The following is a 24,842-nucleotide window of genomic DNA, read 5'->3' on the forward strand; positions in this document are numbered from 1 at the left end:
GAATTTTTGTTTCATTTTGTTTTGTTTTGTTATTTTTTTGTCTTATTCATTATTCATTTTGATTTTATTATTTTATTTTTGCTTTTTTTGCGAGAGAAATATCATGGAGTTGGGTTGGTAGGGAGGTAGTGAGAGGGGTTAGGGAAAGGAAAAACATGATAAAAGCATATTTTATGAAAAATTTAAATTAAAAATATAATAAAAGGTAAAAAAAAATCAAATACAAAATAAGGAAGCTAAGAGATAATGAGAATCTGAGTAAGTGTTCTGGTGGTTAAAAAAATAAAAAAAATTGTATTAGAGAAGATTATTTTGAATCTGTTTGATTGGATTATACCTAGATTCATATCACTCTAACATTTAATATGTGATAATTGTTTCTCATCTTAAAAAAAGTCTTTATGTGATTAATGATTTCAAAACATGAGGTCCTTTGAAGTATACAAGTCTGAGAATAGCTTTCTGAATCTGCTTTGTTTTCACACTATAGATGATAGGGTTCATCACAGGGAGGATAAGCAAATACACATTTGCAATGAGAGTGGGCACATAGGGTGGCACATGTTTTCCAAATCTGTGGACAAAGGAGAGGCTAATCAAGGGGATGTAGAAGATGGCTACAGCAGTGATATGAGAAATGCAGGTACTGAAAGCCTTCTTCCTTTCTCCAGGGGATGTGATGCTGAGAACTGAGCTAATGATCAGGACATAGGAGAGCAGGATAAAGATAGAGTCCACTCCAGCAGTAGAAATAATTGCAGTTAGTCCAAATGCACTGTTGACTTTTGTGTCCAAACACGATAGCTTCATCACATCAGGGTGGAAACAGTAAGAATGGTGGAGCACGTGGCTATGGCAGAATGATAGATGCTTAAGGAGCAGGACCAGTGGGGTCAAAATGGCAGTTTCCCTAGTAATGACTGCCAGACCAATCTGTGCAATACTCACATGAGTTAGAATGGTGGCATATCTCAGAGGGTTTGAGATGGCCACAAAATGATCAAAGGCCATAGCCAGGAGCACTGAGGATTCCATGAATGTGAAGAGGTGAATGAAGAACATCTGGGACAAGCAGGCATTGAAGCTGATCTCCCTGGCATTGAGCCAGAGTATTCCTAGCACTGTCACCATTGTGGAGATGCATAAGCCAATGTCAGTGGTGGATAGCATACAGAGGAAATAGTACATGGGCTCCTGGAGAGCTGGCTCAGTAAGGACTACAAACAGGATCAAAGAATTTCCAGATAGTGCAGTTAAATAGAGGCAGCAGAAGGGGATGGAGATCCAGGAATGAGCCCATTCTAGTCTAGGGATGCCAGTCAGGAGAAAAGTAGGAGAGGTGGAGTTATGGAAGATTGGCATTATGGTCTGTCCAATCAGGATCTTGACTTCCTAAATGTAGAATTTCAAAATTATTTTAGTTGAAGTCTAATATGCATTCAATAAAGTGCACAAAACTTTAGAGTGTGGCCCAATTAAGTTTGGTATTTATACATACCAGGTAACTACTTTTGACATCAGTTAGGAGAACATTACCCCGAAGGCTTCCTAATGCCCCATGCTATCCATTGTCTACTTTAGCAGAGATCACATTTTTTTTTTTTTACTTCTGTTGCCATAATTACCAATTCCTATTTTTGAACTTGATATAAGTAGAACCATGCAAACGATACTATTTTGTTGGGAGTTTTTCCATTAAAAATTATATATAGACTTATCAGAAAGCTCAGCCATAAGTTTGAATTAATTTAAATTTATGCAGCTAAACTTATTTCACGTTTATTGTTAGTATTTTGTATAGTTATCAATAATTTACTTTCAATTAAAACTTTCATTCTTTAGGGACTAGAGAGATGGCTCAGGGCTAAAAGTTTTTGCTGCTTTGCATAGTTAGTTCCCTGGACTTACATTGGGTTGCTCACAACTTTCTACATATCAGGCTCTGGGTATCTGACAACCTTATCAGGCCAGGCACATGTGTACATATGGCACACACTCACAGTACACATAAATAAAAAAATTAATCAAAATGTCTCTTAACATTCTTATTAATGTGTTCTCTGAATGAAATGGGTTTTAAGCTAATATTTGTTTAATGTACTATTTGTTCATAGTGTATAAATATGTGCTTTCTAATTAATTTATATTGGTTTATGTATGTTTTCTAAAACATGCTATTGTACCACAGTCAGGACTTAGTCTAGGAAAATAATTAATTTTTACTTGGATTTTTAGAGTAGTAAATGGTAATACTAAGTTTTACTTGATCCATTTAGTAAGCAGTGAACAACTGTTTTTTGGATGTACCTAGGATTCTGTCCAGTTAATGCCAATCTTCATGCATGTTATTAGAGAGAAGATGCTTCAGTTCCTATGACTCTGAAGTTTGGGATTCTTGTTTTGTAGTCCTAAAACCTTGCCTTGTTTGTGATTATTGACCCTTCTTCTCCTGTAGCAGTGGTTACTGAGTCAAATTATAAACTTCTTTGGTAACACATACTGCCTGATTCTTAACCTGAAGTTGATCTGTTCTAGTATTAGAGAGATACATACCAATGTGTCAATAAGAGTGTTTTACACATTCCTGAAAATATTTTGTATAGATTTGCTTTGAGCCTTCTGATGAATCTGAGAGATATATTTTTCTTCTAGATGGATAAATCTTAGAAGTTTGGATAAACTCTTCATGTTTATAAAAACAGGGAGGTGGCATTGGAAATCAGAGAATAAGAAGCTCTAGGGTCCATGTCATCACAAACCAAACCACCCTGTCTGGTGGTAGTTATGATGGCAGTAATTATGATATGATTTTGTTTCAATTAAAACTATTGTTTTCTACTAATATGTGAAGCAAATGTGGGATATATATCTTTGTTGGAAAATATCAAATTACTTAAAATGTCTATTGTCCAGACTTAAAACACATATTTTTGGACTGTGTATCCATTTTGTGACCCATAATTAAATTGCTGGGAGTTGCTTTTAACAAGTAGTAGATTATTTGGCATAATGTGAATACATAAAGTAGTGCATTTTGAAAATGACATATTTACTGTAAAAGCCAACATATTCTTCAAAATGTATTTTAAACTTCTTTCAGATTTCTAATGATTCTATAGAATACTTCCATGGTCATTTTAATCAGTTATGCCTATTTTTATACATTCCTCTATTTACACTGCTAACTTATGGATGTAGATGAAGATGATTTTGCCTTTCTGTACAAAGTATTGTTTGTTATAAATTTAAACTTCTTGGGTATTGCAAGGACAAAACTTTTTACTCTTTCCTTGTCTTTTTATTTTAAAGTATTATTCTTCTTAGACTGCCATTAAGAATAGTAGATCCATCTAGCTTTTTAAAAAATTTCTTCACTTTTCTCTGAATGTAAGCTCAAACACTAAATCTGCATCAGAATTCAGTCTTATACATGGAAACTTAGCCTGTGCATTTTCTTTCTCTTTTCAGTTGGTAGCTTTCCATGAGTTATATGATAGTCTTACAGACATTATCTGCAGATCCATGGCAGCACCATAAGGCATGCCCCCAAATTCAGAAATCTGCATATTATCACTCCATCTGGTTTTTTTTTCATAATTTTTGAAGTTCAAATACAATTACCCTCATTTTCTCCCTTCAGCTCCTCTCATGTAACCTCATTCTCCCAACTCTCTCTGAAATTCATAACCTCTTTTTCTTTGTTAATCATCAATTTCTGGTTTGCTGCAGTTGTGTCTAGCTTACTCTACTGTCTGTTTTCTGAGACTTTCATTTCAGAATAACTTTATTACTAGGTCAGTGTGAAAAAAGTCTTCATCAACTATTCTATTTCTATTAAATTTTCAACACTGATAAAGATGTGCAAACATATGATCTACTGCTAAAATTGATAACCATCCTAAACAAATATCTTTGAGAGTAACTCCTTTAAACTAAAGCATATGGAGATGGATTGATTGAAAAAGTAGGACAATGCTTCTTTATATACCTCTTATTAGGAAAAGCAGGCAAAGACAATGGCATATAGTGTGGTTCTGATGGAGAAACATTGAACTTTGTAATTACCATTAACATACATGTCTTCATCAGAAGTGGAAACAAGGAAAAAACATATTTTAGAAATTTAGGATTCTGATTTTCTTTATTATTTCAGAATAGAAATGAACTACACAGTGCTACAGATGGGTGTTGTCTTAGTGGAAGCTGGAGTCTTCTGTAACTGAGGAATCAGATCACACACCATATAATAATGCCTATTGAGACAGCCGCCAAGGGTAAGTCATGTTCCCAGCTTACAAAACAAAACAAAACGACAAAAACCAAAAACCAAAACAAAGCAAAACCCAACCCAAACAAACAAGCAAAAACCAAAAACAATAACAACAAAAAACTGAAGAGATTTTCCTTTGTACTGGGAAAATATAAAGAAAAAATAGTATTATGAAATGTTAAAAACATTACATTTAAAGAAAATAGCATCTGAAATTCAGAGAATGTACATATATAGAGATGTGTAGTAGTATCTGTAAGCCACCCAGAACAGAGTCTATTAGATCATAAAATTGTTTTATGTCATCATTATAGGTGTCCAAACTTTTGTAGAACTCAAAGAAAATATCCTTACAGCAGTGCATATAACACCACCACACTGTACCAGGAAAGGAAAAAGTACATAGAAAAAAAAGAGTCAAATAATGAAACACTTAAAAAAAAAAAAAAGGATTAATGAACATTCTGGATGCAATCAAAAGTGAAATGGAAGTGTAATTGTTTAAATCAGCTCAATTTGGACAAGTTCATTTGAAAAATTCTTATAGAAACAAAGAATAGTGAAGAGAAAATAATCAGAAAATATTTGGTAAGCCATGAAATCATATACAAAATTCTTGACTTTAATAAGTTTTTTAAAAAGTTACACATTTTTTCAGAATAAAATATGGATTTCTATAAAAAATTTAAATCAAGGCATTTAAAAAAGCTAGACTAACTAAAGAAATGTTTAAATTAAGCTGTAGAAATAATAATAAACTTTTATGCAAACTTATCTACCCTCCCTCCATGACTAAGACTTGGACATTGTGGATTATAAGCTATAACTAAGTAGAAGTTTAGACACTGTGAAATATACGATATTAATATGTAAATTGTCCCCATAAAGTGATTAGAGAGGTCAACATGCAAGATAGCGGCTCTCTAAATGAAATGAGCTAAGGCTACGTAAATATTGGTAGCACATAACAGTACATTCCCTTTAAAAAATGAGTTGGCATTTTTTAATTCAACCATAAACTCACCATAGGACTCAGAAATTCTTCTTCTAGAAGACAAAGGAAAGCATATGTACATACACTTACACATCAATGCTCATAACAGCATTAGTTACAATAGCCCCCAACTGGGAACAATCCAAATTCTCTCTGCTGGATGTGCAGTGAACACACTATGGAGCACCTGCATGAAGGAATGATGTTTAGTCTACTGCAATATGGATGTATCGCAGACACATTGTGCAGGATGAGAAAAGCCCTGGTTTGAAAATTACAGTGTGATCCACTTGAATCAAATCACTAGAAAAGAGAAAAAAATTGGTGTGTGACCTGTGTGTGTAGAGTACTATACATGTGTGTGCAGGTGCTCCTGCTCGTGCATGCTCGGAGACCAGGGGAGGTCATCAGGTGCCCTGCTTTATCATTTCTCACTTTAGTCCTACAAGTTAGGGTCTGCCACTGAAGCTGCCACTAGGCTGGTGGCCAGCAAGACTCAGTGAGCCACCTGTTTCTGACCCACCTCCTCAGAGCTGGGGTTACAGTGTGAATGGCCATGTCTGACATGGTTATTTGGGATTCAAACTCAGGTCCTCATGCTTGACTACCAAACTCTCTTACCCACTGAGCTATATCCTTAGTCTTGAAAAGATATTTGTTTTAAAGACAGAAAGCAGGTTAGCACTTGTGTCTCTCTAGGGGTGGGAGTTGGACAACAACCAGGAAACTATTTTGGGTGATGGAAAATCTTCTAAAATTGGGTAGTGGTGATGGTTTCATAAGCAATACACAAAAGTTCAGAAAACACATCTTTATATAAATAAAACATAAAATGTAGCTTTAAAATAAAACATGAAATGCTGCAGTGTTTTTTTGAGAATGGAATAAGAACAGGCAAGGAAACATTTATTTTTAATCTAAAATGATTGACAGGTATTTATCAACATAGAAAGATTTGCTGTGATCTGCACTATTGTATTAAATACTGACATAAATAGGAAAATTTAGTTCCCATTTGGATACAGAGTCCTGGAATATAATTATAGAAATAGGTCCAGGTAAACACTAAGTGGGCTTTAAAACCAGTAGCAATTAAATGAGGTAGTGAGGAAAAAGTGTTCCCTAAAATGACTTGGTAAAAAAATAACATAAATAAGACTTATCACCAAAAGTATATTGAAATTATTTCCTGACAGTTAAATATGAAAATATCAATAAACCACAGATGCTTTAAAACAAAATGCAGGTAAACGTTAATATAATTGCAGAGTGAGAACAGAATTTCTAATAAACTAAAGCTAAAAGCCAATGGGGTCAAGCTTGATGTTTTTATTTTGGTAAAATATGAAGAATCATTTTATAGCAAAATGTCTCCCATCTTTAAAAAGCTGATTGCAAAGTGATGGAAATGCTTGAAACAAACACACCATTCCGTTAGATAATATGCTTACTGAAGAAACAATGAAACATGAGAAGTCATTTCTGCTTCTGTAAGTCACCCCTCACATATACTCCTGGAAGTAACCCAAAAAACTCACTCGTTCATGAAAAAAAAATGAAAAAGTGGAATTCACTAAATAATTACTAGTTAATGCAGGATGATTTGACATCAGTGACAGGCAAAAGAATGACCATGTAGCTTCAGAGTGAAGAACTTATTGAAGGTTCCTCTGAATGATGTAGTGGACCCAGTGTGTGAATCCAGGTCTTTTCAGTGTGGTCATTACTGTGCCACATTATCTTTCGCTTGATCAGAATTAAAGTATAAGTATTAATTTAATTGATGCCCCAGGACCCTGAATGGAATAAATGTGCTGTCGAAATGCAAATCAACTAGAAATGTAAGTTACTAATGATGAGGGTGTGCCCATGTCTGTACTTGGAAGTTTCATTATTACATATACCACAAATACATTATAAGTTAAATACAGAACATATGTCTTACAAAATGTTGGGTTTAATTAGATATTTTCACACTTGTATATACATTTACTATGACTACTTAAACATATATAAGTAAAACATGCACATGAAATTTGAAGTTTCTGAGTAGGTAGTCCCACAGAAGTGAATGGAACAGGGATCATAAGTCTAGTGAGGAGTTCAGAGGAGTAGAATAGCATAGGCTAAGTAAAGGAGGGTCTTACCTTGAACAACGGGGAGAATTAGAAGCCTTACAGGTGGGTATGATGAAGGAAAAACACCACAAACTTTGCAGTGGTCTTTTTACTTATGTCCACTGATAATCTTGTGTCTTTTGAGATGAATTACAGCTCAGTTTAAAATGACCAAACTTATTATAGGCAGAGCAAGTATGGTTCCTACTAGAAAATGATTAGTTGTCTGGACAATTAGTGGAGGTTTCTCTTATTCTTACATAGTGGAATATATAAAGGCCACCCACTTCTCTCTATGAATGGAGAGTCTTTATAAGGAGTTTTGGTGACAGAATCACGCACTCAGCTGGAGTAAACACAAGCACGTGGGATTTCTGGGCCAAGTTGCTATGTCTCAGTGCTCTGCCCCCCTGGGGTGCTTAACTGACCTCTGGGCTCATGAAGGCTTAGACATATGGAAAAGAACCAAATAAAGTTTTCTTTTTTAAAGGGGACTGGCAGGGGAGATACCATGATCACGAAGGTGGTTTTCCCAGGGCGAGGCTTATCCATTGCACACTGGATGTGCTGATCCCTGTGATTTTCCCAAATGCGGGGAAACTTGACTGCTTAATTTGTGGTAGTGGGGGACTGCGTTCACGCTCTCCTCTGGAAAAAAAAATAAAGGGGACTTTACATCAGGACTCTGGGTGGATCTTCAAGGGGTGGGTCAGAATACTAAAATCTGTTATGTGTATATTTGGAGTAACAGAAACTTCAAGAGGGTTACAGTTAACAGAAATTACATAGTATGTGTGTCCTAAGTATCTGTTAAAATGGAGACACGCATCTCCAAGATTCAGAAGTAAGCTGTAAAATAGGGAGATGAAAAATCAAGGGTTCCTTTAAGAGTTGCTCTTTCAATAGAAGGAAGAATTGGCAGCTTGGGAACTCAAGTGAAAGAAATTTCCGGAAGAAAATTTTATTCAAGGTTTTTATACTGATTAAAACTCACCCAGTGGTTAAGGCTTTCTAAGTAGTTTTAAGTTATCCTATTTAACCTTGATTATTCATACCAAGCCAAGGCATACCTTTTAATTTACCTTTTGTCTCAATGAACTTGGTGTTTGATGAACTATATACCACACAGAGTGTCTGTTGAAATAACTTACCTTCACTGTTTTTGAATGTCTCTTTTTAGTGGAAAAATTTTCATGCTGTCTGCTTTGATCACGTTTACCCCCTCCTCTGATCCTTCCCAGATCTTCTTCTCCACTCACTCCTCATCCTCTCTTTCTCTCTCTTTAAAAACATACAAAAAACTAGACAACAATGAAAACATACATGCGCATACACACATATACACACCATATGCACGTAGAGGAAAACAAAATATACAAGCAAAAGACCAATAGGACAAAATGAAAAAAAAGCAGCATGAGACAAAAAATCTACAAAAATACATTGAGTTAGTTTTGTGTTGACCAACTACTCTGGGCATTTGACAACCTTCTGCAAAGGAAAAAATACTTTTCTTCAGTGGATTCTCATTGGGGATATTATTCTCACTCTTAAATATTTCAGACTAGGAAAAGATAATCATGGGAGTAAAGAAAGTAGAAAAGTAGAAGACACTTTGTTCAATTCTATTTGGGCCATTAGGTTAATAAACTAGCAAAAGTGATATAACATGAGCCAGAAGTATTTTAACCTATGTTTAATATTTATTATTATTATTATTATTATTATTATTATTATTATTTGTTTTTCAAGACATGGTTTCTCTGTGTAGCTTTGTGCCTTTCCTGGAACTCACTTTGTAGACCAGACTGGTCTTGAACTCACAGAGATCTGCCTGGCTCTGTCTCCCAAGTGCTGGAATTAAAGGCATGTGCCACCACGGCCCGGCTATATTTTATTTTAATCTAGAAATTACTGATGCATTCATTCTTTCATGTTGAGCCTTTTAATGAAACTGAAAACTGTAAGTCTGTATTATTTTCCTTGTAATTAGCAAGATATTCAATGTGCCATGTAAAAGTCCCGTTATGATAATTATACTCATTGAGAAATGATACAAAAAAGAGATGATAGCTGCTTAACGGGGTAGTAAGCTACTGCTGCTTAAAGGATGCTCTCCAAGGGTCCAGCTGCTAGCACTGGTGATATATTTGGAGGATGATAGGCAACTGGCTCAAACATCCCTGCTTTGGGGAGAAGCATCTCAGAGCATCAAGATCTCTGTGGAGCAAGAGGAGAAATCCAGAACACTCTGCCTTGATAATACTGGTAGTGGGAAGAAAAGACACCACACTTACAGGCATTTGTTTTCTTATCAGCAGAATAGAATGATGGCACAGATAACTTCTGAAAAATCTAAAGTCAATATATAGTCTTATGACTTAGTATCTTCTTTGCAGGTGGATTTGTGATTTAGAGAGCATAAGAAACCTCAGGATGTTTTCACTTAATATGTGATTTCAGTATAAGATCAACTGCATATTTACATGGATGAAAACTCAAAAATGAGAATTGGATGCAGTTAGGGGCTCCTGATAAAATGTGCCTGAAGTGGAAATTCTGCAGAGTCTGTCTGTAGTTCAAAAGGGATTTATTCTGTGTTAACTTACAATACATATAAGGAAGTTGGTTGCAGGATCCAGGAAGGGGTGTGGCATGGTCCAACACGTTTCTCTGGAGAACTTTGCCTTCTGTAGCACCAGCATCCAGCATCCAAGACCACGAGATAGCCAAGAGTGCCAGCATGTATGCATTCCAGTTCTTAGTCCCCCTTTGGCCACGCCCCAGGGGAGGTAGGTATCTAACAGTTACCTGCTGCCCACTAGGGGCAGTGCTTCAGGGTAAAGCACAGACAACCACCCCTACATGTGCCTGTAACAAGAGAGTCTGCAGATGAAGCCCAAGTGGTAAAATAAATGAAGAGTGCAAACAAACGAATCATATTTTTTGTAAGGTGGAATCAGTTTGAATGATGTTTCAGAGATGAGTCACAAGTGACATTAATAAATCCAGTTTAGCTGGTCAAACAGGATGACATCTCAAAACGGGAAATAAGAAATGCTATTTTGATTAAAAAAAGAAATTTAAACACAGAGACAGGAGACTGGGAAATGTCATTTTTCTGAAAGTAAAGTGCTTTAATTGTCTTGTATTCCTTACTGACAACTGGGGCAGGCTGGAACGCTCCAGGCAAGCTATATTGACTTGGATTCACTTTCTGATTTTGAAGGACCGAGGAAACTTGAAGGATTTTGTGTGGGTTGTCTAGGAAGGTGGTCAGAAAAGTGCATTTTAATATTTGTATGGAGCAGGTGTTGAGAAATATTCAGTGAATGAACAATGAACAAGAAGGACATAATTTGTGAAATTAATTTTGAACAATGGAGTTCTACCAAATCATTCTACCAAATGAGTGCAAAAACAAATTTAAGTTACTATTGAGATTTTTTTTAGTGATTAGTTTTGCATATTTTAGTTCTCCTAAATTGTCACAGATTAAGAAATATTAACTTTTTAAAAAATCTAATAGTTTACATCATTTGCCACTAGCTAAGTTTTAATATTAAATGAGATTCATAAAACAATAATTGTCAGAATAAGCAATTCTTTAATATAACAAGCATGAGAATTTTATGTATAATCTAAATTATGTATAAAGGATTTTATTGTTTCTTAGCCTAGTAACATAAATTTTTAATCTTGATTATTTTTTAGTTGTTACTCTAAAGTGTCTGTTTCTGCCCCTGATGACATAACAAAATGTGTATATTCTAATTTTTGTGAAATTGTTTTGTTTTTCCTATGATCAGTGAATTTGTAGGTATAAGTGGTATTGAGTATTTCTTTGGCAAAATACTTCCCCTTTTCTGAACACATTTCAAAAACATTCAGAGATATAGAAAAGTTGTGTGAAGATTATTAATTTGTCATATATCCTCTGTTTCACACACCATTTCTTGATCATTTGAAATTTTAAGGGAGGCAGATGAAGACTGAAAAGTGGCCTATCATTGAATTTCTCTCAAGAAGTCGTCCATAGATTGTCTGATTTCTTTGTCTGGAGGTTTGGTGGTTTGGCCCTGTTTTGTTTCACCTTGTTTATGTTTCTTTTAATTTGATACACTTGGCAGGTGTTCATTCTTCCCTTTACATTTCAAGTTAGGAATACTAATGGTCCCAGATCATCATCATATGACATAATGACCTCTTCTCCATGCTTCTAGAAATGATGAGGATTTGGAAATTAAATAAAGCTCATTCCTGGAAGACACAGGACTGCCCTGATTGGTGGCTTTGACTTGAAGACATCTAATGACCTCAAGTAACTGTTTAGAACTACACAACAGTTTATGTTTTTATTTTTACCATACTGTCTATGTACTGTGCTATTGTGACTATTAACTCATTTATCACCACCATGAAGAACTAAGGCTGTTGGTGCATAGTCAGGGCCTTACATCTGGGTTTGGGACATTCACTGGGGACTTCAACAAAAGTTGCCATACACAGACATATATAAGCAGCATCAAATGAACTCAGCATTCTATATACATATATGTATATATATACACAAAAATACATATTTATGTATGAATAATATATATAATTGTATATTATATATTTATAATAAGAGACCATGAATTTGAGGAGTAAGTGTGACAAGAGTTTTTTAGAGAAAATGTTATAAATGCAGTATTCATATGTGAAAATCTAAAACAAACAAAAGGAGAAAGGGACAATTGTACAAGCTATAGCCTATGAGAGATTGATAATGAAGTTCTTATATTTTTCAAGAGTAAAGAACTAGATTAGTCTAATGAGCAGAAACCTACATCATGGGAAGTGGCTCACAGTAAAAGAAATCCAGTAAAAATCTGGTAAAGGGAGGCAGTGATGAACATAAGTTATGATCTCAGCGCCAAACGTGGTGGAGGGAGCTATTGATTTTTGTACTAAATCTTTGCTATTGAATCTTTCTTTCAGACTTGCCAGTTGATACTCAGAGGCATAGAAATGGGATAGAATCAACATGATGTATAAATGGGTCCAGTGGTTATAGAAGTCAATTGCAACTTGCTAATATTGATTGTGTGTCAGTAATCCTTATGTGTTTTCCTTCCCATCTGTTGATGAACATTTTGTGTTGCTTCTCATTTTACCTGTTTTAAATAAAGCTACCATGAATAAACTTGCAAAAGATCTTTGTGAATACCTGTACATCGTGGTCTAGCTAACTGATATAAAATTAGCATTGTATTTTGATTAATCAACATTTCTATTAAATTTCAAATTTTTATTTAGTGTTTTCCATATGACATTTGTGATGTTCTTAAACAAGTATATTGCTCTACATCATCTATAGTAGCTTTTTAAAAACTTTTAAATAAAACCCATTAGAAACTCATTTACTCTTTGCCCACTCTTGGGAACTTTTCCTCCTACAGGGTTGCTTTGTGCAGCTTTGATAGGAGGGTTTGTGCCTAGTCTTACTTTAACTTGTTAAGCTGTGTCCAGTTGATCTCCCTGGAAGGTCTGATCTTTTCTGAAGGGAAATGGAGGAGAAGTGGACCTGGAGGGGAGGGGAGGTGTGAGGGGAAAGTGGGAGGAGTGGAAAGAGGGGAAACTGATGTCAGGATGTAATGTATAAGAAAAGAATTTTAAAGAAAAGGAATCTATTTCTTAAGGTGTTAAATGGGGTCAGCTGCATCTTCTTCAAACACAGACAAATAACTGAGTAAATTCTGCGAAGGAAACCATCATTTCTCCTACTGTGATAGGATTGTTACATTATATAATTACATCGACCAAATATGTGGCTATCAGTTTTGTATTCTGTTCAGTCTTGTCCTTAGTTTGTGTCGTCAGTGTAAAACCATGTTGTTTAAATTAGCAAAGCTTTGTAATAACAGATAACAAGTAGAATAAAACTCAAAGTTCACTGTTATAATTTCATCACGGATTTAAAAGCAACTTAACGCAATTACACTCATATACATACATAATAAACATATACACACAGGCATTTCTGAGGTTCTGGTGGAAATGCATTGAATGTACAAGTCAATTTTGGGAGAAACTTCACAACAGTTTAAGTAATGAATTGTCCAATGAGAATGGCTTATGTTTCCATTTATTTAGGACTTCTCTAATTCAGAGTTAGGGTAGAGATGTCTTAGACTTCTTTAAATTTATCCTTAAATATTCATTGCTTTGGATATTTAAAAAATAACACATTACATTTATTTTGTTTTAGTAGGAAATATAAGCACTAACGTTTGCATGGTAGTCTTGTATTAGATATGTTTCCAAATCATTTAACTATAAGAAGTTTATATATAGATTCTTTTTGGGTTTCTATATAACATTATTTTAAGTGTTAATATACATATTTGTTCATTTCTTTCCATTTTCTATTTGTGAATATGTGTCTGTTTATATTTTTTTTACCATGCTGCACTGGCTGGGCTCTCTTTTGTAATATTGAAAAATTGGCTCATAAATAATTTTATTTGAGGATGGACATATGATCTTTGTGGATCAAGGAGAGAATGTGGGTACAGCTGCCAATAGACTACAGTGCAGAGTTTCCATTTTCTTCATTGTCACTACGATTGTTTCATTACTCATCATCTCCTTCAGGAAGCTTTTATAGTTGTGACTTTGCCAAGTATAAAGTTTCTTTTATAATCTCATATATTATACTTCTTACTCCTTTCCATATTGGATGTAACATTTGTTTCTATTACACTAACTGTATGTAGATCCTTGTAGAATCCTTTGTTGGATTCATAACGATGTGCTCTGGGCCTCAGCATATTATACCTGTATTTGTTGTAACTTATTCTTAGTCCAACTAATCACTTTCTCTAAGGATGATTTGTATTTGCCTCAGTGTCTATACAGCTTCTTGAATGATTTGGCAATCATCATTATTGTTTTTTAATTATTAGTATTACTGTTATTATTATTTAGTTTCATGTCTCTGTTATGTGACCACAGAAAGTATTGGAGAAGGGAGAAAAGATTCTTATGTATACTTGTATTATCATCCCTAAGAAAAAAACCTGATGTTAAGAAATAAAATGTTGAAGAAAGAAGAAAATAGAGGATGAAAGGAAGATTGCCCCATCTAGGTAATTACCTGATCAGATAATCTATTCTGTGCTTGGATAAATCTTGATAAAAGCCTTACAGATTTGTTTGGTCCTTACACTATATATAATAGAGTTTAACACTTGGGGGGGGGGAGAAAATGGAGATTGGACATTAGGGTATGAACATATGGAGAGGCGTTATGACCAAAGCAATGGACCAGAGACAAGACGATGCAGGGGATGTAAAAGATTATGACACCACCAACATGAGAGACACATGTGCCAAAGGCCTTTTGCCTTTCCTCTGTGGAGGCAATGCTGAGGATAAACTTGATGATCAGCACATAGGAAGAAAAATTCAGGGGATGCCTATACCTGTTTTCAGAATGAGAGCAACTAACCCACAAATGCTGTTGACTTTGACATTCGAGCAAGAACACTTGAGCACATCCGGTTGCTAGCAATAGGAATGAGAAAGCACATTAGGGCCACAGAGGGTCAATCATTTAAGGAGCAGGAGCAAGGGCCTCAGAATGAACAGCGTACATACAGAAATCACTACCCCCACTTTTGTGATCTGAGTTGGTTCAGATTCTAGCATATTGCAGGGGCTTGCAGATGGCAACAAAATGGCCAAAAGCCATGGCTAAAAGCAAAGATGATTCTATAATGATGAATCCATGCAGAAAGAACATCTGTATGATGCATCTATCAAAGCTGATGATCCTGATGTTGAACCAGAAGATACCCAGTATTGGGAAGAGAAGAAATAGTGATACCCGTGTCAGTAACAGAGAATATGGAGAGGAAATAGTACATAGGCTCATGGAGACTGACATCTCTCACCACCACATAGAGGATAGTGATGTTCCCCAAGAGGGCAAACACATAGAGACAGCAAAAATGAATGGAAAACCAGACATGGAAAGCTTCCAGCCCTAGAATTCCAGTCAAGAAGAAAACTGAGGAAGTGGAGTTAATGGAAAGCATGGCAGTTTGTAGGAAGTTCCTGAAATGACACAGCTCACGTGTTTAAATTGCTGATTTCTGGGCATTCTGATCGTTACTGTAGTTCTTGTATACTATAGAGTTCTCTCTCTCTCTCTCTCTCTCTCTCTCTCTCTCTCTCTCTTTCTCTCTGACTGTGTTTTATTTTATTAAGAATTTATTTTTATTCATTTTAGATACCAACGACAGATCCCCCATCTCTTTCCTCCTCCCACTCTGAGTTAGAGCCTGTCATGTTCATTTTCATTTAAAGATTTAGCTTAGTTATTTCATTAAACACAAATCTTTCTATTTAAAGTTCTCGTTTGCTCTGTTGTTATCATACTTATCATGTGCCATGAACAGTAATTCTGACCTAGAGTATGTGACATCAGGCAGAAAAAAATATCATCGAGGGTGCTAGAAAACCCAGCAATCAGTGAATGACATTGCCTATAATATTTTATAAGCTCAATGGTAATGCACAAACTCTACAGTAAGCTAAATATCAAAAATGTAGCGTAAGATTTGAGGAGTAGGAGGGAGCTGGGGAAATTGGAGAGAGGAGAATGATGTCAATGTCTCACTCTCACATAAAATTCTCTTAAAAAGCCAAAAATAATATCTAGAGTTTTGACAGCCATAGTAGAGTCTAAAGCAAGAGAGAAATTAAATTTGGCACATATAAATATGCTTTTACATATTTTATTATTTTCTATACCATTAAGATGCTTGAAATACATTGAAAAATTGAGAAGATACTATATTAATCTCACAAAATTATTTTAAACTTATTTTTTACCAAAACATAAACTATTATAATTATATTCTACTTAAGATTATTTTAAAAGTATTTTTAATCCTCACTTAGTCAAGAGAAAATGTCAATCAAATATAGTCATTCTCTTAGTTAAAAATAAATTAACAAAGAAGTAAAATTTGAATATTATTGATGTTTTTACTTCCTTGAAGCAAGGAAAACATGTTTCCTTTTGCCTGAGGCTTTATTATAGCTTGGAATGACTCTGGTCTTTACCTAAATTGTAATATTTCATCTATAAAATAATAGATAATATTTTTAATGCTTATTACAATAGTAGTTATCATAGTACTGAGGGTTTTGTGTTTTCATAAATTTTGCATATGAGGCAAGTGAGGCTTAATTCCCTTACTGTAGTCCTGGATTTTTTCCTTCATTTTCTTTTTCATTTTCTTTCTTTTTTGTGATTACTATCCTTCCATATCTTTTCATACCTTCATGAATGAGAAAAGAATAAATTTTTCTGGCTGGATTATGGTGGGATAACTTAACCTCCAGTTTTTGATTTAAACTTTCTAGAAAGTTACTGTGTGGTTTAATATTTACAAACTCATTAAATCTCCCTTTCCACTATTCCCCAAAGCTCAGGTAAGCAGAAAAAATAGATTCAGTCTTTTCTCAACTTTTGAAAATATTCATTGTTCTTGGTTCTTCTCCCTGTAGTTCCCCTTTCCCTGTTTACCCTCTTAACATGTCACCTGGAGAGGTTACTTTGTCTTCGTAGAAACTATCAGCAACAAGAGAATTTAAGCTTAGAAGTGTTATCAAAACAGCCAAGTAGCTGCACTTGCTTTCTGAGATACTCGAGGAGGGTGGGAATCAAGTATCAGCCCTTCTGACAAGATCAACGTACCATATGAATGGCTTTCCCCAGATGATTGAATGCAGGAAAAAAATAGTACATTTCCTCACAAGCCTGCTAGAGTTGGGTCAAAGCTCATTAAAATGACACCACATTACATATTTTATGCAAATCTTGCCTTCTTTGAAAATGTCACCAAAGGGGAAGGAAAAGGTGGTAATAGTGAAGATTTAACACAACCTAACTCATGGAGCATTTATGAACTTATGATCTAATACTATTCATTAAGTTCTTATTCCTTTCTTTGCATTAGAAAGCTTATTAGAGCAAACAGAAAGAAGTAAATACTACAAAATCTTATCTGGTTTTTTTAATGTAATATATTTTTTTATTTTTGAAATTAATTACATCATTTCCCCCTTACCTTTAAGGTAACAAACTCAAGAAGAAATAAAAAGGACAAAAACAAGAAAAGCCGAATCCTAATAATTTTTGATACTTTCTGAGATAATTATAATTGCCTTTTCTGACCATCTATTTTCTGCCTTTAGTGATTCATCCACTTTTTGTTGTTTTATTTAATATATTCATTTTAATTCAATAATCATATCAAATATTTTCTAAGCATTCTCATTTTATAGCACTTGGCATTGCAGTGGGAAAACACCCACATTAATCTCACTTGATATTAGTTTGTGTATGGATCTGAGGCATGAATAGGACATAAAACAGAATAGGAGAATGGAAGGAAGATGTGAGTGTGTGTGTGTGTGTGTGTGTGTGTGTGTGTGTGTGTGTGTGTGAATGTTAAAGAAAGAATCTAAAATGTAGTTCATGTGCCTGTATCCTAGAAAGCAAGGGTGAACTAAGATGGGATGTGATACTGCCTAGCCAGACAACTTTCCTGTGGAAACCTTAATCTTTACATTTTTATATTCAAGTGGTAGAAAACTGAAGAAAGGTTAAACAGCAGGAAAAGCTCATAAATACACTGCAGTTTGAAAGGTCACTGTCATCCTTTAGATAACTGATTTGGAAGCAGCAGGTTGAACACAAATGGGATCAGGAAGCATCTTTCTCATCATTTTGAATATGTGTCAGCTGAGGCTCTGATTGTTAAAGAAGATAAGATAGACACATAGAACATATCCCCTGGAAGTTAACTAAAGCCTTGAGAATTTGAATCCATTTCTCTTTGTTTTGCATATGCATAAATACTGCTGTTGCTTACGGGCCTGAACTGGGACCCTTGTATCCAAGCCAGCTGACACTGCAATAACAAAAGATGTTCAACTTTCCATAGACTTTTCCCATTTCTTTTTTATTTTCTATTTCTTTTTTTCTTTTCTTTTTTCTTTTTTATATTTGGAACTAATCCTGGTGCTTTGAAATTTTAGGCTTGAATAATAATTACCTTATACTCTCAGCCGTCTTCAACCCATGAAGATCTTTTTTTTCCCTCTCATGTCATCTGTCTACTTTCCAGATCGTCACCCATACACAAACTTAGATCTAGGTTCCATCTATGAGGGAAAAATGCTATTATGTTTCTGAATCTGACATATTTAAGACAATGATCTCCAGTTCCACTGATTTTCCTGCAAATGTCTATTGTTCAAATGTTAGATGGTCTTTTAATAAGAAACCCCGTGTCAGATATTGGGGTGAAAGCTGGAAAGATCAGAGAAGCAGCCACAGCCAACCTCAACTTGCCAGCTCCTCAGCCAATTCTGTTTCCACAAATCCTCAGACTAAAACCTGAGTCCTCATCTGAAAGGCTCTCAGCTGAACTACTTTAGTTCCTGTTTCTTCACACTTTATATGCTTTTCTCCGCCCAGCCCTCACTTCCTGGGATTAAAGGCGTGTGCTTCCCAGTATTGCTTCCAAAGGGTTCCCCTGGCTCTGCTCCTGTTTGACTGTGGGTCTCTGCATCTGCTCCCATCGGTTGCTGGATGACACCTCTCTGATTACACTTGCACTAAGCACTAATCCGTAGCAGTATCATTATACTAACTATAGCAGAATATTGCAGAATATCATTAGCTATCATTTCAGTGACTTTTTTTTTCCTTTTTGCCTGTGGTGTTTGGAGTCTGGGTCTCTGGGCTGTCTTGCCTCTGGTTCCTGGCATGGGTCCCCTCTCATAATGTGGCCTCAAGTTGGGATTCTAACTAGCATTTGCTTGTTTTCTTGGTCACTGTCTGACCTAAGATGGAATCTGAAGGCAGTTTTAATTGGTGTTTTTCTGATGGCAAAGGATGCAGAACATTAGCAGACATTTATTTAATATTTGTGCTTATTTTGAGAGCTATCTGTTTACTTTATTAGCTCATTCATGATTTGGGGGGATGTTTAATATTAGCACTTCATATAGTCTAGTTATCAATTCCTGTGTGATGTGTAGCTTGTAATATTTTTCAGGTCTCATCACTCTTGAAATCATTTAGTTTGCTGTACTGAAGCTTTTTTAACTTCATGTGATTATGTTTCTTAATATTTAGGAATATTTTCTATACCCATGGGGTCATTTTCAGAATAGTTTATGCCTGTATCTTGATGTGTTTTCTTTGTATTTTCCTCTATCAGCTTCAACATTACATATTTTACATTAAGTGTTTTATCCATTTTGAGTTGATCATTCTAGAAAAAAATGGATTTATTTTAATTTTTAAATATGTGGATACCCAATATAACAACTAATTTCTGCCATGATACATTTACCAGATATTCTTCTTACATCTTTAACTTGTCTTACTTCTGTGAGTTTTGTAAGAGTAAGGCTTTCTACTTTTTCTGTGACTATAATTTTAGAACAGTGCAAGACATAAACACTAATACTGGGCATTTAAAAAACAATCATATTCCACTGAATTCAGAAGAATGTCTGTGTTTTCATTATCTCAAGATCTATTTCAGATAAGTCCTATGATTTTAAAATTTATATTTCTGTATGAATATTGTACACATAACACTTCTTACATTCTTTATAGAATTGCTTCCAAAATGCCTTCTTGATGTGTTCTTAACAATTCTTAAACTCTAGATTGAAAAGAAAATTAGGTAGAATACTGCTTTTGAGTTATCTGCAACAATACCATTAAATGCATTATTTCAATTTTTTGCACATGTTCATGTTTCACATATGTACTCAAAACTTTATTGAACAGAAGGGTGTATACCTGTTAATCCTCTAATTTCTATTACTCCATGCAAGGGTTAACACAGTAAAGTATACCTACAGTCACATTTGTGCTGATAAACTAAGTATCTTGAGGGGGAAAGTCATTTGAATGAGTTCATAGTTGGAAAAAAGTATACAAAATGGGTTTGCAAGCTAATGTAAACTGGCCCCATCATACTGGCATCCCCGTGTTTGTGAGAAGGATGTGACATCCATCATATATAATAGCGTGTAATTACATCTCTAATTTCCTCTGTGCAACAGAGAGTTTTAGCTTTTGGCTGTCTTCTAAATCCAAATAGTTTCCTGAGTCTCTTTTTAGAAATCAAGTATTCTGTGTCTGGTTTTGTGTAAATTACTTATCAGTTGAGAATCATCTATCAACCTTAATTTGAGTGTGTTGGCTGGTTAAGGGAGCCATGTGTGTCATTTATGACAGTCACAGAAGATGCAATTTTATCAAAAGTAATATGAGTATGTTGATGTTGCTTTGATTTTCCTGTGATGAAGATAAGATGATTGTATTAAATCTTTAATGAACAAATGTTCAGAAACAACACAACAATCTCTGCTGACTTGTGTATTGTTCAGATGTTTTTTCCTCATGGGTTCACATTTATAGAATCTGGGTTTTTTTTCATTTTACATGATGATCTCTTTTAAACTAAGAGTCACATTCCATTCATCTAATAAAAAAGTAAATATACCTAATTCCCAAAACTTTTCTTTTGACTATCACTTGATAATGACTTGTCTGAACTATTTATCCTTATCATTTATATTATGGTTATCTATTAATGCAATAAGTTAAAAGTAGTTTTGAAAAAGCTCTGAAACATTTAAAGTGAGGCATGGATTCATGTTGTTCCATATTTTACTTCTGACCATGTCGTATCTTCCCTGGGTACATTTCTCAGAGTGTGTAATACAGAGCATTGTGTCTAGGATATGGGAATCACAGATTAAAATATCAACTTTTCTCCATGTTGGATGCATGGACTAAATGTCTCTAGACCTTCATTTAACCAATAATGCATATTTTAATTGTATTGTAAATAGGTTATATATTTTGTTGGGCTGTTTTGAAGGATGGATAGACTATGTCTTATGGGCCATTAGTAGAAAACCTAACACAAAACTATCAGGAAATGTCAGTTACTTTGAATAATAGTTTTATTTCTTCATTATTATTATTTACATTTCCCTAGTTAGACTTTAAAACTCCTGGGAAAGCATAGTATACTTGTATTTAAACATGAAAAACCTAAATATTCACTTAACATTGCTAAATAAATTAAAATCTTGGAAACTCACATATATAATGGGGAATCTCCAATAACAGTTGTTTTTGCAGCAAGAAAATCACACCAGGTTTTTCAGAAGTAAAGGGCAATCTCTGTTTACTTTTCAAGGAGCAAACTAAGGATAGCCTTTCTGATTTGCTTTGTTTTTACACTATAGATGATGGGGTTGAGCACAGGGGGTAAAAGAAGATAAACATTGGCCATCATTGAATGGACTACTTTGGGGGCTGACCGACCATAGCGGTGCACCAGGGACAGGCTAAACATAGGGATGTAGAAAATAGCAACTGCTCCAATGTGGGACACACAGGTGCTGAAGACCTTGTACCGTTCTACAGAGGAGGCAATAGTGAGGACAGAGCGAATGATCAATATATAAGACAAGACAATGCATGGAGTATCTACCCCTGTGGTCAGAATGAGATCAACTAATCCACATATGCTGTTGGCCCGAGTGTCTGAACATGCTAACTTAATCACATCTGGATGATAACAGTAGGAATGGACGAGGGTATTCACTTTACAGAAAGAAACAGGCTTAAGGAGCAAAAGTAGGGGAATTATTAGTACTATAGTGCGCATAATCACTAGGAAACCCATCTGAATGATTCTAGAATTAGTAAGAATTGTGGTGTATCTAAGAGGATTACAGATTGCTACATAACGGTCAAAAGCCATAGCTACCAGTACCCCAGATTCTATAAATGTGAACCCATGAAGAAAAAACATCTGAACAATACACAAGTCTAGACTGATTTCATTTGCATGAAACCACAGGATCCTCAAGGTGGTTGTCATTGTAGAAATAGTCAAACCCAGGTCAGTGGCTGAGAGCATGGAGAGGAAATAGTACATAGGTTCATGCAGACTATGCTGAGTCACAATGATAAAGAGGATCATGCTGTTCCCAGAGAGGGCAGTGGCATAAAGACAACAGAAGGGGATGGAGATCCAGGCATGAGCAGACTCTAGACCCGGTATGCCAGTCAACAAGAAGGTTGGTAATTTCGATGTGAAGTTGCTCAGGAATTCCGTGTTGCCCTGCATTTGTAGCACTTGCCTTTACAATGCTCACATCCTAAGAAGCAACAAATTGTACTGTCATAATTTTCTGATTAAAAAAATCTACCTTAGGAAATAAATTATGTTATCTAGAAAACTAATATTTATCAATCTATGTAGCGGGTAGCCATTCCCCTTAATAATTTCACCAATAAATCTAGCAATTATCATTAGAGATATTTAGCAAAGGCAATTTTTAAATCTTTAAACGAAGAAAATACATTCATGTAATTTTGTATTCTTACATATTTATTTTTTTATTAATTGACCTTTAATTCCCAACAGATTGTGTGCATAGATATTCATTTCTAGGAATGTAGAAAATAGGAATGTTTCAATGTGGGAGACTCAGTTTGTAAAACACAGCAAAATAAGTGTGGATTTTGAATATGCTATGTTTAAAGTGAGCAAGAGAAACCTATTTAAAGATGTTTAAATTTGGAATGGTCCTGCAGGTATGATGCTCCAGACATAGATCTTTAGGAATAGATCATTTTAATCCTACAGAATGGATGAACAGATAAGAAGAATGGACTACTAAAAGAAAAATAATGAAGACAGATTGTTGTGGAAGTCTAAGGGAAGAATTATATCTCCTAAGCCATGGGGATTCTGAATGCTTTAAGAGTACTGTAAAAACAAAGAAACCATGGTTTCTCCATATATAGGTTGATAACAGAGCTGAGCTGTTTGAGCAGCCGAGTCTAGTAAGTGTTAAAACATTCACATTCAGTTCAGAGTATGTTAGTGATCATGAGAAAAGCAGGTGCACTTGCTAACTGAAACTGACATTGCAACAGGGCTTAGGGAATGGGTGCAGAAATGTGATGGTACAGTTAATTTCATTCTCAGAAATTTACCAAGTAAGGCTATGATAGAGACAGAGTGTGACTAATGGAGGCTTTAAGAGGTATGGAGGTATCATGAAAAGGGAGAATTTAGATAAACATACAAGATACAGTAGACAGTGATGAATTTTACATAAAGAATGGGTGAATTCAATTGATATATAAAAGTCTGAAAGCATCATGTGAGTGAACACAGTACAAGAGAGTAGTTAGATTCCATAAAGATAAGGTTAAGCATTTTCTTTGACACTAGGGTGTGTCAAGTTGGTAGTTTTACGGAAAGTCATACCAGGGAGTTTTCACTCAGTAGCTATAGTTCTCTCAGGGAATTATGAAGGGTAGATTTTGTTCCTTTCCAAAAAGTATGGAGTGATGGATGTTTACTTGAAGACAAGGTAGACTATAGAATTAGGCAGTCAAATTATTCTATAGGTATAAGTGTTTCAGAGCCCTGTTCATTTAAAATTATAAGCCATTCATTAATTAATTCATATTATGACTAAAAAAAATCAAATAGTAGCAATGTTACTCACCTTGTTCAAGTTTTCAGTCAAATTTAGCATGAAATTTGCTTTAGGCTAATAAATCTTGTGATGTGTTTTTAATTTATCATTCTTCTCATGCTATTTTTCTTTTGTTAAATCTCTAATTTTATGAATTTCAACTATATCTGAGAGGAATAATTACAATATGTAGCTCCAAACTGCTTGATAATATTTTATGGATCCCAAAGGGTAGGGTAGAGTATACTATTACCTGAATTTTATGTGAGTCTCTTTGAATATTTATGTGTAAATAATAAACAAAATACAAAGACAAAAGAGAGATTATCCTTACCTATCTTACCAGTGTTGTGTGTAAACAGAAAAGTTCTATGTCTTTGCCAACAGATAGGCTATCATGCTGGGACCTATGGACTTCACAGTAAGTTTGAACTGAACTGTGGAATTATATGTAAGACGTATATCTCTCTGGGGAACCTGACAAAGAAGAAACAACATGTATAAAAACACAAGGTATCACCATTGACTCCCAGAAGGTTTTAAGCTACTATCTCAAATGAACAGTGGAGTACTGAATGATAAATAAAGCATTCATAAATAGTTGACTCTCCATATTGATGTGTTCTCTTTCTTGCACATTCTGTCACACTCACTGTGAGTTCACATGTGCACTGTTGTGTCTGAATAAACACTATTTCCTTGTAGCTATCCATCACTACCTCTGGCTCATGCAATGTTTCCACATTATCTTCTGTGATGATCCTTGACTCTTGTGGAAAAGGCTGCTCTCTAGATGTCCCATTTAAGACTGGTACTCCATAATCTCTTACTCTCTAAATGCTGACCAATTATGGGTCTC

At 34.9% G+C, this 24,842-nt stretch overlaps 2 protein-coding genes, 1 non-coding gene and 1 pseudogene across 3 annotated transcripts; 1 reads left to right on the forward strand and 3 right to left on the reverse strand.

Annotated features, from left to right (window-relative positions):
• Positions 1-399: 399 nt before the first annotated feature.
• Positions 400-1,362, reverse strand: LOC118576011 (olfactory receptor 51F2-like). Its single transcript, XM_036176436.1, has one exon. It carries the CDS (start codon positions 1,360-1,362, stop codon positions 400-402), a length of 963 nt encoding a protein of 320 aa, XP_036032329.1.
• A 6,505-nt stretch (positions 1,363-7,867) lies between these two features.
• LOC118576922 lies at positions 7,868-8,032 on the forward strand. The gene has a single exon (XR_004944114.1). It is a non-coding gene; the product is annotated as a U1 spliceosomal RNA (small nuclear RNA).
• Positions 8,033-14,535: 6,503 nt separating this feature from the next.
• LOC118576101 lies at positions 14,536-15,465 on the reverse strand (annotated as a pseudogene).
• Positions 15,466-21,666: 6,201 nt separating this feature from the next.
• LOC118571410 (olfactory receptor 51F1) lies at positions 21,667-22,620 on the reverse strand. Its single transcript, XM_036170401.1, has one exon. The coding sequence runs from the start codon at positions 22,615-22,617 to the stop codon at positions 21,667-21,669; it is 951 nt and encodes a 316-aa protein (XP_036026294.1). The 5' UTR covers positions 22,618-22,620.
• Positions 22,621-24,842: the final 2,222 nt, after the last annotated feature.

Source organism: Onychomys torridus, chromosome 1 (assembly GCF_903995425.1).
Source record: "Onychomys torridus chromosome 1, mOncTor1.1, whole genome shotgun sequence".
NCBI lineage: Eukaryota > Metazoa > Chordata > Mammalia > Rodentia > Cricetidae > Onychomys > Onychomys torridus.